The following is a 16411-nucleotide window of genomic DNA, read 5'->3' on the forward strand; positions in this document are numbered from 1 at the left end:
AAAAATTTGTTGCCAGCAGGTCTGACTATGCCCCAGCAGAATCAAATAGTGCCTTAACTACACGGTTGGTCAGCTCCCTGGGGGAGCTCCAGTAGGCAGGTCATGCGTTTGTGCTTACAGACAAGCAGCTTTCCTTGTCTTCATTCACTGCCCTTATCTAGATCAGCACATGTATCCTGTCATAGCTGAGTCCAGCTCAATCATATTGTCTTTAGGAAGCCCACAACAACGGACAGATAAGTCTTATTTTTCTGTGAGAAACTGATCTGCCCAAGACAACCTTCCAGGTCTCCCCAAACCACTGTTAAAAAGGGCTGTTTCCATCTTTTTTCTGTTGTCAGACATTCTAGAGGCACCTTAATAACATGCAGGTTTTAGTATTACTTACTGAGAAGTAATAAATTAGCACGAATAGGATAATAATTACTTAGCAGGTTTCTTCCACATGACTGAACAGAGTCAGATTTTTCAGTAAGGTTTTGAAGAAACTCACCTCTGGTAAACAGAACTCAGGCACAGAGTCTACAAACACATGGCCAGAGCACTCCTTTAGTTCCTGTAAGAAAAGTGTATCAACAGAGAAGACACAAAACCACAACACAGTATTACTCCAATGCAGCATATTTTGTACTTTCAAAGCCTTTCCTTTATCACAGCTAATTTCCAGCCCATTACTATGTTATGTTTATCCCTTTTCTAGATACAATTTGCCATAAGCAGATCTGCTGAAATTCCTCATGTGAGATGAGGCTGCTTGGACTTCAAGGGGCATCTGTAACAATGTCAGCTGACTTTGTCTATCAGACTCAGAAGTGAAGTACGAACTGAAAAGTGGGTCAAGAAGACCAGTGTCCTTGGAACTGCTGCTCTCAAGACCTGGGAGGTGTGCACAGCACCTCTACAGAGCTCTGGCCATCATACAAGTTTGGAATTTAGTTTTTGTTTCAAAAACATCAAACCTCTAGTCTTATTAGGAGCAGAATACATCTTTTAGCCCCTGCATCAGAGCATTTGATTAAACATCTTTTGGAGATTTAAGCTCCATGCGGTACTTTTTGGTAGATTTATCTCTACTGGATCTTTAGTCCTGTATTTTCTTCTTTTTTTAAAGCTGACATGAGAAATGTTTGTCACGTGAAAATTCACATTCTTCAGGATTACGTATGGAACAAAAATATTCCAACTCTAGTCCTAACACACTGTACAGGCTACCTATCACTTGTTCTGCCTTCTCTTGTGGATGCTTCTCTTGCTTGTCCCAAAGAGAGTGGTCTCAGCCAGCTTCAGACTGACAGAATTAAAGATTGAATCCAATTCTTAATAATTACAGTGCACCTGCCAACTCATAACGAATGAGCAATTACATCTAGTGGTAGAAGTCTCCTAACCTCATCTCAGGGGAGTTCAAAATGATTAAAACTAGATTGCAGCAAATTTCAATGCCTCTCCAGGACTTAAGTTTTATAACTGTCATCCAGAGAGTGCTATCACAGGAATGTCCACCTGACATGATAAAACACCCCCCTTTGACTCCTTCCCTTGCCTTTTTCCAGCATGGGTCAAAGAATTTACCATTCCAAGCAGTTACAAGTCAAGGTGAAGGTAAGAGATGCTGCCTTTGAATTTTTAACATGATTTCCACTGATGCTGTGTGAGTTTGAAGATTTCTCGTGAGCACACTCTGCAGCAGCAGTACCACAGAAATGTAAATACTTAATATATTAAAAATATTCTGATAGCCTACCTGTTCTTTGGACAGAACAGAGTGCAAAGCTCTGAGACCAAGGCTGGGGTCCGGCAGAAACAAAACCAGGCAATTCAAACCAGGCAACTCCATTCCTGTCACTGAGCCTCTGTAGCTCTGCAATTGCCAGTTAGCATGTGCTCTGAATAGAGCTGTTACTATTTTACTAACAGAAATGCTGCCTATACAGTTTCTTTTGTCTCCAATGAGAAGAAAAATCAGGTCTTTAATCTATGATCTTCAGCTCCCTTGCCTGTAAAAATCAGATCAATCCATTTTGTCCACCTCAAAGACCCCTACAAAAGCAACTGTTATGACTGTTTTCCTTTAATGTTCACATAGTCAGAGAATAGTCTATTAAAACAGTATTTTTTCTACTGATATCTATTGCTTCACACATTTGAAATGTATCTGCCTATTTTACTAACATCTGACATATTTTTGTGTTCATTGTTCCCCCATGTTAGATCAAGCTGCATGCTGCAGTGCCTAGTTTTGGTTGAAACCCCAGAAAATTCTGCCTACAAACTAATGTAATGAAAAGAGAGGAAAAAAGCAAATTCTGTGTCTCTCATGCAGCTGAGCAAGTCCTGTGTCTTAGAATTAGGAGGCTGGAGATAATATCCTCCCTGCTATGTCCAGCAGCAGAACACATGTTGATTTCAGAGGCCAAAGACATGCTTTTCTTTTAGAAGAGACCTCCCATAGGCAAACCATTCACTTTCTCATAGTTCTCCTGCCTAAAAGAAGGGTATGAAACCAATCTCATTTATAAGCATGACGTGAAGCTTTAGTATCAGAAAAGTGAGACTGCTGAATAAAAGGCACTCTAAAAAGGCAAAGCACTATTATTTATGGAGCTCCATGAAATAAAAATATTCATACTGATGATTTCTGCATTTTAACAGGATTTTTAAAAAAGCTAGGCTACCTCTGAAGTCTGAAAGCCTGAGTTGCTATTAGCATATTGTTTCAAAACGTTCTGCACTAGAAGAACATCATGGCTGGTAAGGGTACACAGAAACCTTTGCGATGAGTCAGCATGGAAGTATTGTTCCTGCAGTGCAAGCTCCTAACCTGTCAGGTAGCTTTTTGCATAGCAAGAAAATTCTAACCATCAGTATAGTACCTTGTCCAGAAATGTGCTTCCATCTTTCAAAACCCAACCAGGAAGTTTGGACAGCCTGGGGCTGCAGAAAGAGAGAAAAAGATTATTGCAATATTACTTATATCATTACCAGTCACTAAGCATAGACCTATTTGGTGTCATACACGAGGAGAACACCATTTCTGTCTCAGGGAACTAACAATCTCAATAAAAAAGACAGACAGTTTCATTGTGTTTAAGTGTTCACTGAAATGACTTTTACAAATCATGATTATGACACTTATAACTAAAAAGAATAAGAGGATGATGCACAGAGGGAGTTTGATTTTAGTCATTTACAGTGAGAATTTCAAAAAGACTCAGTGCTGCTTAGGCTGCCCTGAGGTGAAAGTGGCTGTATAAACAGAAGAAGGGTTAGAGCAGCAACAAACTCTATGCCTGAAACAATACACAAGCACCGTAGAACTGCTCTGGGACAGAAGATGAGAGACAAATACTCCTATTAGTGACAGCAGGGAAAGACCAATGCTCTGGAGCAAGTAATTTATAGACACAGAGGTTGTGATATTATATCCACATAAACCATGGTTTCATGCTTAGGTCTCACCTCGAAAATCCACACCAACAGCTGTACAGGGCATTTACCTGTGTTGGAAGGACAAAGGGGCAGGGAGGTTTTGCTGTGAACTGCACATGTTAAGCTAGAAGGTTGGTACCATTTAGTGATGACAGGGCTCCTTTAGTTAATTGTTTTGAGTGCTAATAAACTTCAAGGTGGACACTGCAATCCCGAGTTTACAGTAGTAATTGCTCAGCATTTCTTCCTACCATAACTGAGAGACTTATCCATACTTCACAGGGACATTTGATTTTTGTGTGAGTCAACAACTTAGTTCTAAAACCAGTCTGCCCAGATTCATGCACATCTACAGAAATCCTAAAAAGTTGAGGAAACAAGAGAACTGAACCTGACTGGAACAAAGCCCTGTAACAACATCAGATTTGGAGACAGAACTTGAGAACATGGTTGCAATGAAATCTGCAAGTGTTGTGCACTAAGCTCTACAGACAGGCATGCTTATATGCTGTAAGGGTTTTCAAATTTAAATCTTGAAAACAGAAAGTGATTCAAGGGCTCAGAGGAATGTTGTATTCAGACTAACATCAGTATAAAATAACATATCCAAACTGGCACTCCAGAAAGACACAAGGAAGAAAAAAGGGGCAATTTAAGACTCTAGAAGTGAAGACAGAAGGTAAGAGGTGAAAGCAGAAGGATATGTCATCAGAGAGTAGGATATGCCTGAGAGTGCAACTCCCTTTTGAGGATGAAGAGTAAGTCTGAAGAAGTCTGTGATAGAAAAGATGAGGTGGCTAAATGTACTCCCCACTGACACATTCAAAAACTCAGTTTCAGAGCAGTATTTGGAGACTGAGGAGGCTGAGTAGAAATGGTACAGAAAGATTAAAAGAGCTATGGAAAAAACCAAGTAAAAAGCAAGAATGAACCACTCTGATACACAACAACTTCGACATATAAGGGAGGAGAGGACAGAAACCTTGGTTGAAAGGGACATCTGGACGTCTGTAGTCCAATGTTTCAAAGCCAGCACTAGCTCACATCAGCCACAGCTTTGTCCAGCTGCATCTTGCGAATCCCAGGAGCGTGAGAGTCTAGAGCCTCTCTAGGGATGGGTGAGAGTGCTAAGAAAAAGTTCATCACTGGGAGGCTAATGTCCAATCTGAGCCTCTCAAGGCACAATTTGTGGCCACTAGCCCCTTATACTGCCTGCCACTGTGAAGAAGAGTTAGTCTCTGCTGCTTTTGTAACTTTCTTTCAAGCAGATGTAGGTGCCTGTTAGCTCCCCATCTATAGCCTCCCCTCTGCTAGGCTGAACAAGCCCAGCTCCCTCCATGTAGTCACAGGCTCTGGGCTCTGACAACCTTGGAGCCCTCTGAACACTCTCTCCAGCTTCTCAGCATCCTTCTTCAATTGGGAATCCAAATCTGGATCCATTTGTAATTTCAACAGCCTGAGGCAGAGCAGAATAAACTTTCCTCGATATGATTGCCCTGCTCCCCCTAATTTAGCCTAGTACACCGTTTGCCTTATTCATGATGAGGGCACTATTGACTTGTCCTAAGCCTGGCATCCACTGAAGAGTATATGATCTTGTCAAGAGAGGCAAAATTAGCAGATAGGTCTTATGTGTGAGTGAAAAGTGAAATAAGCAACACAGGACAGAAAGGACTCTTTACCTTGAAGCCAAGAAGTAACACAGTTCCTGCCAACATAGTTTTGACATTGTAATAGAGTGATTGATTAATCAAAAATAGCTAGAACTGTCCCATAAATAATGTGAGCAAGTGTGTCATGGCTAGACAGGAAAGGTTAAGAGCTTCCCACATGTTCATTTTACCATTTTGCATTTGACTTTGATACAGGGGAGAAAATTCCAATTGACAAACCTCCTTTAAAGTACATGAACTGGCATAAAGTGTTTGGCAGCTGCAGTTACTTTGAACACACTTCATGGGGTGGTGAGAAAAAGGACTGCCATTTCCAGAACAAGGTGGAATCTAAATACCTTTTGATAGGGTTTTTTTTGAAGAGCAAAAAACTCTAAAAATGTCCAGCCCCTTTAATGACACAAACACTACAACACACTCTTATAGATTAAAGCATAGGCTCTCAAAATGTTTGCTCAAGGAGGGTCCCATGCCAGGTACAACACAGGATTTAGCTGCATAGCAAAGATCCTATGTAATATCATACCTTTATGCTCCACAGAGGTAAAATTTAGGGCCCCTTTACAGATGACTTACTGAGACTTGCAGAACCCAAGTGGTTCATGGGTCATACTTTGGAGACCTCTGGTTTAAAGACAGCAGAGGAAAGCATAGCTTGTCTCTGGTTAAGATTTCACATGGGTCCATCTCAGCCTAGCTGCAAGAAGCAGAATGTCTGGTTTTGAGAGGATATAGAGCTGGTAATAACCTAACATCTGACAGATCTTATGTTAAAATTCTTGCGCTGCTACAAGCTTCACACAAGACCTTAGGCAGAGGGTCTTTCTTGTAGTCTCTCACCTGGAAACTGATGATAATGCCAGCTCTTTATCATCTGCCTGTGTTGATAATACACATTTTATTTTCAGAGGTATTCAGACGCCATGGTAATGGGGACCTGATATATGATGGTACAACTATAAATAGTGTAAGGAGATAAGGACTTTTTAGTGGCAGCCACTTTCCTCCTCAAGTTTCTAACTAATTTCCACAACTCCCTGCAGGACATCTGTTTTGTAGAGTTCTGAACAGATCAATTACTTGCCCAAGTCCATGTGCTTAGGACAATCCTTGCTGTAAGGGGTGTTCAATCACCTTACCGACAAGATTGATTGGATTTAAATCCAACTGTTTGCTCTGATTCCACTGGGCCATCAAGGGTCAAATCTGACATCCTTTCTTATTGAGTTTGAGTCATTTTAGTGCAGACATTCTGGAGGTACTTGGGGAATTCCAGGTTGTGACCTGCAATTTGGCTGTTCATTCCCAGGGTCTGCCATCAGCAGACAAAGCTGGCATATCCCTGGGGAGCGCTGATGCCTGCAGTTCTAAAAAACCTCTTAAGCCTTTGTTCAATCACCTGATTTTGCTTCTTGTTCCTCTCTCAATTTCCTTTTTACTTTGGAGGGGGTGTGAGAAACTGAATGCAAGGCAATTCTGTCTGTACCTGGATTTCCCAAATTTTCTGGATCCCTTCAAAATCTACTGCTGCCCCTAAACGTTGTAGTTAGCAATTGCATTATGGAAAGGGACAAAAATTGATGATCAGGCTAATCCCTCTTAAGGTATGTGTTGCTTACTCTACAGCAACTCTACAGATCTAAAACTCCGTGTTCTTGCAGAACAATGCATACATTGTCTATTCTTTTCCTCTCCAAAAAATAAAAAAATCATAGGAAGTGCTGGACAAAGTGCTTTAACCTCATTAGATTACTTAGGAAACTCCCTTTCCCATCATATTCTCCCCCTCTGAATCAGGCCTCCCCCAAACCCAGCACATTCCTCACGCATTTCCTTGTGGATTAAAGTTACTAGATGACTTGACCTCAGGATTTTCTTCTGGACTCTACTTTGGTTTCACTGCTATTCCATTTCTGTGACCAGTTGCACTGCCCCTTTATTTATTTATTTATTTATTTATTTTTACTGGAACAATTATGCCACCAAGTTAACTAAGGAGGACTGTTAAACCCTACTTTGCTTTGCATTTGCCTGTGCTCAGAAGAAAAGCTTGAGACTGTGGTTAAACAGTACTGGCTGGGCTCGAAGCACTCCATCTCAGTTACCCATTTATCTCATCTGGTATGGAGAAGCCAGAAAGATGACAGATATGTGACCTCACTTGTGCTGAGCAGTTGCAGCAATACTTTACTGAAGCTTAGAATAAATTATCTAGAAAAACCAATCAATAAATCCATAAAATGTCTTCCGTCTACTGAGCCAAAGGACGTTATTTTGATAAAGAGAATTTTTAAGTGAACAAAGTCTATTTATGACATCAGATGATGCTGTTCATTTGTACTCATCCCAATACACCATTTCATGCAGAGCACTCCAACTGCAACTCAAGAAGACACAGACTAAGTGCTCACAGGCCACAGAACATACCTCTGAACCAGCGGCAAAGGAAGGAAATTGAGGGTAGACGTCATATCCAGCCCACAATCCAACATGATGGTGGTGGATTTGAACTTGAGTACATTGCATGGTAAAGTTGGATGTCCTGACAGGCAGTACTGAAAGAAGAATACAAGGGTGAGATACTCATGACCTTCATCAACACGGCACACTACCCTGAAAATTGCCTTTTTTCCCTTATTTTTAAACATCTATTTTCATACACACCAAAACAAAACCTGACTGCCTATGAAGCAGTGTCTTACAGCTGAGTTTGTTCACTGCAATTTTCCCACATCAGAGTGTTAAAGGGCAGATTTTCTTCAGACAAGTTTTTCTGATCACAAAGGTTGAGAGGATGATGTAGCTCTTTTTTTGCTAACCACCACCTATTTTCATGAAAATCCTAGAAAATCAGTGTATTTACAACTCAGTCCAACTGATAAAATTTGGCTTAAATCAGATAGCAAATTTGACAACTACTTCAGGTGGAAAGGGAGGGAGAGAATCCCTGAAGGAAGTTTTCTCTCCTTAAGAAACCAGTCTAAACAACCAAACAAGGTGCAGCTCACACCTCCTGTGGCTGCTTGGCACAGATCAGCAGAGGAAGCTGTACATGTGCACAGGCAGCAGGTCTGGGGCATGCTCTCACCTGCTTTTTGTCTTGCTAAATGCAAACAGGAAGCACGAGGGAATGGACAAGCATACCTGAATGGAAGGGTTTGTGTACTAAGAAATCCCAAATGCTTTGCAAGCTTAATGAGCCAGTAAGCAGGTTATGTACAGGGGCACTTCAGCATCATTGAGATGCAGTCACCTCTTGTGTGGAGAGTGACAAACATTTAACAAGGCACAGAAGCTGCTGAAGCTTTGAATAAGGAGAGAAGTGAATAGAAATGCCAGCTTTAAAATGCAGGATTAAAAAGGTAAACATCTGAACAGAGCAGTGGCCAGCTCTCCATTAGAGTTTCTCTCCTTTGATATTTCTTCAAGGGTTGCAAGAATAAGAGATTTTGCATTTCGAATACAAGTCAGGGCATCTGGCAGCACAGCAACACTCAGATGGTCAAACTTAGTTTTTAAATTCAAGTGTTGGTCAATTAAGATGAAAAATACCAATTGGTTGGCTATGCACTGCAGCAAAAACATACTCAGTCATTTTCCAAGTCATTTATACACCACGCTTGCTTTCTATTCTTCACTCTACAAAGTGGAAAGAAGGTAGATTAATAATTTCATTTTCTACCTCTGCTCAAAAAATGTTAGCACAGAAGTGCAACTGTCTGGATTAACAACTCCCCAGGGAGTCTATTTTTTGTCTATTCATCAAAAACTGTTTCAAATTACATTTAAATACTAAAAAAAGATACTAAGCCCCAAATAATAAATTAAAAATATCACAAAGATTTTTGTCTTAAATTCACAAAGCCTTAATTATTAAGGGGCAACATTACACTTTGCTTGCTGCTAGCCAAGTTTAAATACAACGTGAAAAGCAAAGCTGAAGAAGTGAGTATACAAGGAATTCAGTTGTTTCATTCGCACATGTAAAACATGCATGTGAAATTAAGTTCTTACCAGACCAGAACTTTGACAACTGAAGCTATAAATCCAAGTAAATAGAATGAAATTAAAGAAAAAATAAGATCTAAACTATTTTTGCAGATTTTAAACTATCAGTAATTAAAAAAGGCAATGAAATATCACCACTTTCATCAGCAAAACACTTTCTTGCTTTTTTAAAAAAAATCATGAATGGGATCATGACCCTGATATCTAGAAGCTAACTGGAAAATATTCCTTTTTTCTTTTTTAAAAGCATCTGAAATAATCTATATCTGTGGCTGTCACACTGTGGTAAATGGATTCCCCGGAGTCAATGGACTCTTTCTACCACATTCAACTAAAGTGACTAAAAAAAAAAAAGCAATTCCTATATGCTATACAGCTATTCACACAGGTGACACTTCTGTGCCTGTACCTCTGCTAGAATTTTAGATCAGGAACCTGAGAAACGGAATGTTTGCACTGTATACATCTCTATGCACATTAGAACGTCATGTATATATATTTACATGTTAGAAACTATAATTTCCACCTAGTTTATACCTGCTACTGTTTAAAACAGATCCAGAGATCTGTCACTAATATTCCTGACTGGACTAAAATGCAAGTCTTTTTTTGTTCTGAGAAATGGTTGCTTCTATCTTGATTCCCTTACAGCTAAAGGCTGGTGCTGCTAACACTGTAAGTGTCTCATCTCCTAATGAAAAAATACCCATGCAAAAAAGTCACAAAACTTACAAAAGACATAAATATGCCCACCTCTGCTCACAATTTTCTTGGCAGGCTTTCTAATTTAGCTGGAATTTTGACAGGGCGAGGCACAAAGAATCAAGATGAGGGGCTCATTCCAGATGCTAAGGCCCTCACAGAGGCAGGTTCTCAGCAGACATCTGGTTCACACTGAGCACTCCCCAGCCTGGAGCATCTCTGGTGATCTCATGGATGGCAATGTGACAGAAAAGAGATGATGTCTCACACTAGCAGCTCCAAAACATTCCAAATTTTGCAGGTTAAAGACCGTGCTTTGAAGTCCAACTGAAGCCAAGAAATACTGCAGTGCATTTTTCCACTAGTAATATGGCATGCTAGCTTAAAATCTAGGGGGAAATTAGCAAGTGGGGAAATTGCCTGGACCCAAGCATGTTAGAATTTTTGGGAGTCTAGTATTTTCACTGTATTAGCATGTTAGAATTTTTGGGAGTCTAGTATTTTCACTGTATTCTGAATCAGGTCTGGAGTCCATCACCTCTACTTTGTTCTTCTAAATTCAACCCAAATAAATGAGAAAAGAGGATGATATAGCATCCAACTCCTTTCCCCCCACCTCTATCCAACCCCAAGATTCAGACATATCTCCAGACAAACACAAGATGAAGAAGCTGGTCTTAAGATCCCCAAACTTATACACAGGTCTAAAAATGCTACAATACAGATTTCAGACAGTTTATATTTCCCCCCAAACCCGTTCCCACTCTCTACACCTATGCAAGACTCTGGATATTAAAAGAACTGTGCATTTCCACTATGGCCTTCATGTAAAGATTTCTCAGTTTGCTTTTCCCCCCTGTATTATATCAGCCTCTGCAATCACATCCAGAAGCGCTTAGCTATGCACAGTTTGTCCCACTGGTAGTATTCATCCATGCACAGAGACTTAAATGCATATGTAAGATTATGCAGGATGAGGCTCTTTGGCCACCTGCTTACTGAATTAATTTTACACAGATACACTACAGACAGCAATTTACTGGAAGTCCCCAAATTCGCCCAGAATCCAAGTTCACTTTATGAAGCTTCCTCAAGACAAACTGCTCAGCCATTAAAATGAGAGACAATGTTACATTTAACACCAAGCCATGTCAATTCAGGTTAAACAAATCAAACGTTATGGTCAGGTATTTTGAAACCCACTTTGGTTTTCATCTCCAGACAAAGAATTGCAGCACATTATGTGAAACAGAAATTCTTCCTGGAAAGCAAAGTAGTGGCTGAATTCAAGGGCTCTGGGAAACTTGAAAAGGCTCTGCAAAGACCTTAGATCATCTTCCAGGACCTGAAAGGGCTACAGAAAAACTGAGAAGGAACTTTGACAAGGGCAAGGAGTGATGGGATGGGAGGGAACGGTTTCAAGCTGCAAGAGGGGAGATTGAGATGAGATCTGAGGAAGAAATTCTTTGCTGTGAGGGTGATGAGAAACTGGCCCAGGTTGCTCAGAGCAGCTGTGGCTGCCCCATCCCTGGCAGTGTTGAAGGCCAGGCTGGATGATGCCTAGAGAAAGCTGGTCTAGTGGAAGATGCTCCTGCCCATGGCAAGGGGTCAGAACTGAATGATCTTTTAAGGTCCCTTCCAACCCAAAGCCGTCTGGCATTCCGTGCTGATCCGAAACACCAAACTCGGACCGCCTCTGCACCGCCGGCAGCAGCAGGCCAGAGGAGACCCGCCTTCCCGGGCCTGTGCTCCCCGCACACCCCGGTGCCAACCCCCCCACCCAACGCAGCCCTCCCCCGGCTCCGTCCCCCGGCGTGCCGCGCTGCCGGGCCGAGCGGAGCGCTGAGCGGAGCTGGGCCCGCCCCAGCCCGGCTCCCTCCGCTGCCCCTCTCGCCCGGCGGCGCCAGGGCCCAAAGGCCGCACCGGGAGCCCCCCGGGAGGACGGGGGGGGGGGGGGGGGGGGGGGGGGGGGGCGGCGCTGGGCAGCCAGCATGCCCCCCCCGGCACTACGCCCTCAGCCCCACGCACTCACCAGCTTCATGCTTCACCCGGCTCTATTTACCGGGACAATCCTGCCCCGCCTTCCTGCCCGCCTCCCCTCAGGGCATCACGGAACTTGCAGTCCGGTCCGTCCCCCTCCCCTCACCCCCCGCCCAGGATGAAGTAATGGCCGAATCCTCCCCTCCCTCCCGAGGCATGCCGGGAGTTGCAGTCCTGCCCGCCCAAGCGCCCCGCGCTTCCATTGGCGTGCCGTGCCGCCGAGGCATGCTGGGAGTTGTAGTCCTGGCGCGGCGGCTCTCCCCGTCACCCTGGGGAGGGGGGAACTACAAGTCCCAGGGCCTCATAGCTGCAGCAGGTGGGAGCTTGGATGTTGATATCAACATGGCGCTTGTCAGACAGACAAAGACAGTCAGTCTGGTGTGATTGAGCCAAAAAAAAAAACACACCAAAACAACAGAGGGAGCGAGCGAGGAGGAGGGAGCGGCAGGAGGAGAGCCAAGCGGGGAGGGGGGCCCTTGTCCTCGGGGGGGCTGGGGAGGGAGGCTCGGCGGCCGAGGGATTTCCTCCCCCCCCCATTGTTCTCGTCCCTCTGCGCCCCTCTTCATCTCCCCTCACGCTGGGGCAGGGGGCGGGCGGGGGGACCCCCCCACTCCTCCCGTTACATGCTGAGGTGGAGCCGCCGCCAGCACCCAGAGGTGAGTGTTGCTTGTGGGGAGGAGGAGGAGGAGGTGAGGGGGGGGGGGGGGGAGGTGAGAGCGCCGCTTGTGAGGGGAGAGGGCGGGCGGGTGGGTGGGCTGGAGGGAGGGGGAGCGGGAAGGGGGTCCCCCCCCGCCTCAGCCGGCACCGCGGCCGCCTGCGGGGGAGTTGCGCCGAGCTCGGAGAGCGGGTTTCCTCGCGGCGCGGGATGTGCGTGAGGAGGGAAGTCGGGGCGGGGGGCGGGCAGGGGCAGCCCCTCAGCCCCGCCGAACGGCCGGAGTTGGAGCCGCGGCGTTTGGGTGGCTCCGGCTGTGCTCGGCCACCCGGAGCGGGGGAGGAGGAGGAGGAAGGTGTCCCCGGGAGGCTGCTGCGGGGGTCTGCGGGAGGGCAGGGCAGCCGCTGGGTTTCAAAGAAGAGCCCTCCATCGTTGTTCCTGCCGTTTTATTTATTGATTCTTTTTTTTTTTTTTTCCGCCCCTTTCTTGGGTGAAGGGGAGGGGGGGGGACGGACTCGTGGTGGCGGAGTCCTCTCCACCTGGGTGGGTGCTTTTTTTTTTTTAGCCCTTTTTTTTTTTTTTTCCTTTTTATTTTCCTTTTTTTTTTTTTTTCCTTCTTTTTTTTCCCCCCCCCTCCCCCCCGTTTTTGCCCTGGTGTTTCGGTTTTGTTCGCCGCTGAGTTTGGGGCTGGGCTGGTTGGTGCGAGTTCTGGTGCGGAGGGCGACGGGGGCCCCCCCCGCTTCCCTGTCCCTCCCCAGGACCCCGGGAAGGGGCTGCCCCTGCCCGGCGGTGCTTTGGGCAGAGGAGGAAGGAAAGACTCCGACGCTGCGGGGATGGAGCCCGGTGCGCCCTGAGGATCGAGCCCCGCGTGGAGCTCCCGTCGCTGGGGCTCTGGCGTGGAGCTCTGCCCTGGCTGGGGGGACGGAGGGGCCGCCCTGGGTGTGCCGGGGCTCTTCCGAGGGGATCCCCTGTGCTTGGTGGCCTGTGGAAGCGGGGGGCCGCGGGTGTCCCGAACCCCGCTGGATTCCAAGGCTGGGAAGGGCTGCGCGATAAAAAGGGGCGAAATCAGTTGCAGCTCCCGGGGCTTTGGGAGAGGGTTTTTTAGGGAGGGCAAAGGCGTGAATCCGAAAGGTGTCTTGTTGCTGGAGAGTTTTAACATGGAACCGGTGGGGGAGGAGGAGGACCCGGAGGGAAGTCGTTCCAAAATGTGCGAGGAGAGCTTGGGTGGGGTGTCATAGCCTTGTTTATTTCATACTTGTTGGGAAGAGATGGGGAGGGGGGGTTTAATGCTTTTGTATCCGTGCCCAGGATCTTTTTTTTTTTTTTCGGCAGAACCGTGTTTGACTCCAGGACCGACTGGAGGTAATGCCGCTGAACTGTTTTGCTGTGTTTCGGGGTTAAAACAAAACAAGAGGCGGGGGTTTTTGGGTGCAAAATAAACATGCGAGACAAACCGAGACGAGTTCTTCAGCCTCAGTTTTGGCCGGTGCCTTTTTTCTTAGTTGTTCTAGGAGTGTTTCTTGGTATGTTTGCAGAGCACTTCTCCGGAAAGCATTTTTTTTTTTCTTTGCGATAGGTCTGAAAAAGCCTTGATGGTGTGTGCTGTTTTTCCGAGTTCCTTCGTGTTCATGACAAAAAAAAATTGCTTTTTTGAGGGTGGTGGGAAGAAGGAAGAGGAAATGAAGGTTGTAAGCATGTTTGTCTGTGTGGTCGGGTGTATCTCAGTTTGTTCTCCTGGTCAAGTAAGACGAGGAGTGCAGATAAGTGGCTTTTAAGTACAAAATATATATGGACAAAAGCTGGGAAGGTGAAAACTTTGGAGGGAGGAAAGCGTTAAAACTGGTGGTCAGGGCACGCGATTGAGGGCACTGTCGGAGCCGATCTGATAGACGCGAGCTACGTGCCCCTGCTTCAAACTAGAGGGGATGGAGGAAAGAAACTGGTGGAAAAAAAAAAACAACAATAACAGTTTGCATGAATGATACCATGTAAAATGTATCGGAAAGAAGGATCGTGCTCTGCAGGCGATTTGTGGGCTGGCAAAACCCTGAAGTGCCAGCTTGCGTCCCGTAATGTGACTAGCTCATTTCTGCAGGGCTCATCAGGTACAGGCTCTGCTTCCTTCCTGGGATGGTGCAGCTGGCATTTGATTTCCTCCATGGATGGGAGAGGAGGAGTCCTGTGCAGTTTTTTCCCTGAGATGATTGCATTTTCTTTGGCCTTGCTGTACCCTGCCTCATTAGTAGGAACTGCATCTATATTTATTTACCATTATACCATGTCCCTTGGGATGTTGGGTGTAGTTTGGAGTAGGTATATATGAATTTGTCACTCTTAACATTTTTTTTTTCTGCCGTCATGCTAGGAGCAAATCTGTCAACAGAAGAGAACAAACTTGATTTATTTCTGTGTTCTGCATCTCCCTTTTTTGCCATTTCTCTTCCAAATTGCTAAGAAAACGTATCTGAGATGCGGAGGGGCAGGAAGGTAGGGGAGAAGTGAGAAAGGGATGGAACATGTGCAGGGATGTATTTGTTATCTGCATGTTACGGGAACACCAGACTCTGTGGAAAGAGCAGGGTTTGATGCTGCGTCTGCAAACTCGGGTTTGGGAATGTGAAGATCTTTAGCCCCATGACAGCCACAACTTTTTCTATGTGGTTGACAGAATTGTCAGACGAGCCTGGGCATGAGACTAGGAACAAGGAACTCGTGTTTTACTCAGTGGTGGTGTCTGTTCCTCCTCCTATCGTTCCTTTAGCACTAGTGCAAGCACCAGAACAGGCATCAGCATTTTTACTCCTGTGTCATCCAGCTCTGTTCAGAACAGGTCTAGACGACATTGTGGTATGCAGACTGCCAGCTGTGTTACAGGAATGCTACCATAGGTGAAACTGCAGGGTTTTTAAAGAGTGGTAAGGAAGTCTTGACAAAAATCCTGCATGGATGAGGCCTGCTTATCTCTTTAACTACTTTAATGAGCAGTCTTGAGCAAATCCTTTCTATTTGTTGACATTTCTAGAAAATGTGCATCTCTCTAGCACTATGATTCTGATAATTCCACAGAATTAGTAACCAGTGTCAGCTGCAGAAGGCTTACTTCTAAGGCAGTCTTACTGGTCTTTCAACAGGATATTAAAAGTTCATGGTTGTCCAGTGTTTTGAAAATGAAATTATTATGAAGTTTGTACTTTATAGTAATGATCTATAAGTTCATGGAAGTGTTTAATGCATTTTTTCATCAGTATCTGAAAGTAGAAAAACACTGGGGAAATAAAATTAACTTTAAAAACTATTTTTATTTTTAGTAAGAATTAATTTAAATAATTGTTCTATCATTAATTTTTGGCACTGTTCTCTTTTTGTGGGATGTCAGTGGGGCAGAAGTGAAATTCAGATCTTTAAGATTTGATGTTTGGGAGGAAAATGGGAAGAATTAATGAAACTGAAACGTGAGAAAGGAAGAATGCTGTACTGTCCTCTGATAACAGGCTCTTAAAAGATACTCGGTTGTATATGTTAGAAAATAAATACTTTGCACTAAACAACGGCACATTTTAATCTAAAGAAAACAACTTGTGCTTTACAGTGTTTTCTGTGCAGAGCTTTTAGACACTACAGAATTATACATTACAGCATTGGGATCTGTCGCAAATATTTTTCATCTTCTGCAGAGTTCAGCATTTGGAATCAAACACTTGGAAGTGATGCTGTCAGCTTAAGAATTCTACTGAAAAAAATACAAAACATGCCTTTGTTTCCCCTACTGATAACTTTATGCAGCTTTGACACTTCTTCTGAAGTTAATTTCACTTTTTACTGATTTTAATAGAGCTGGCATTAGATCCACATACATGTCCTCGTGGGATTGGGCTTTAATTATACCTAGGCTGATAATATTATCATG

The 16411-nt window shown here is 44.4% G+C and overlaps 2 protein-coding genes across 12 annotated transcripts in view; one reads left to right on the forward strand and one right to left on the reverse strand.

Annotated features, from left to right (window-relative positions):
* INTS9 (integrator complex subunit 9) overlaps nucleotides 1–11933 on the reverse strand; it is a 76636-nt gene extending 64703 nt beyond the window's left edge. For 2 of the 3 annotated variants that reach the window (XM_051615227.1, XM_051615225.1), the window contains exons 1-4: nucleotides 11845–11933; nucleotides 7530–7657; nucleotides 2874–2934; nucleotides 494–556 (exon numbers count right to left, since the gene is read on the reverse strand). In XM_051615227.1, the coding sequence (XP_051471187.1) occupies nucleotides 494–556; nucleotides 2874–2934; nucleotides 7530–7657; nucleotides 11845–11853 (261 nt within the window). In that variant the 5' untranslated portion in view covers nucleotides 11854–11933. Of the gene's footprint in view, nucleotides 1–493; nucleotides 557–2873; nucleotides 2935–7529; nucleotides 7658–8689; nucleotides 8742–9863; nucleotides 9882–11844 lie in introns of those variants that run through there. The other variant, XM_051615226.1, reaches the window with a different exon arrangement.
* A 485-nt stretch (nucleotides 11934–12418) lies between these two features.
* HMBOX1 (homeobox containing 1) overlaps nucleotides 12419–16411 on the forward strand; it is a 128854-nt gene continuing 124861 nt past the window's right edge. For 8 of the 9 annotated variants that reach the window (XM_051614387.1, XM_051614392.1, XM_051614395.1 and 5 more), the window contains exon 1: nucleotides 12419–12508. The gene's annotated coding sequence lies outside the window, so the exon portion shown is untranslated. Of the gene's footprint in view, nucleotides 12509–13834; nucleotides 13867–16411 lie in introns of those variants that run through there. The other variant, XM_051614389.1, reaches the window with a different exon arrangement.

Source organism: Apus apus, chromosome 3, assembly GCF_020740795.1.
Source record: "Apus apus isolate bApuApu2 chromosome 3, bApuApu2.pri.cur, whole genome shotgun sequence".
NCBI classification, from domain to species: domain Eukaryota; kingdom Metazoa; phylum Chordata; class Aves; order Apodiformes; family Apodidae; genus Apus; species Apus apus.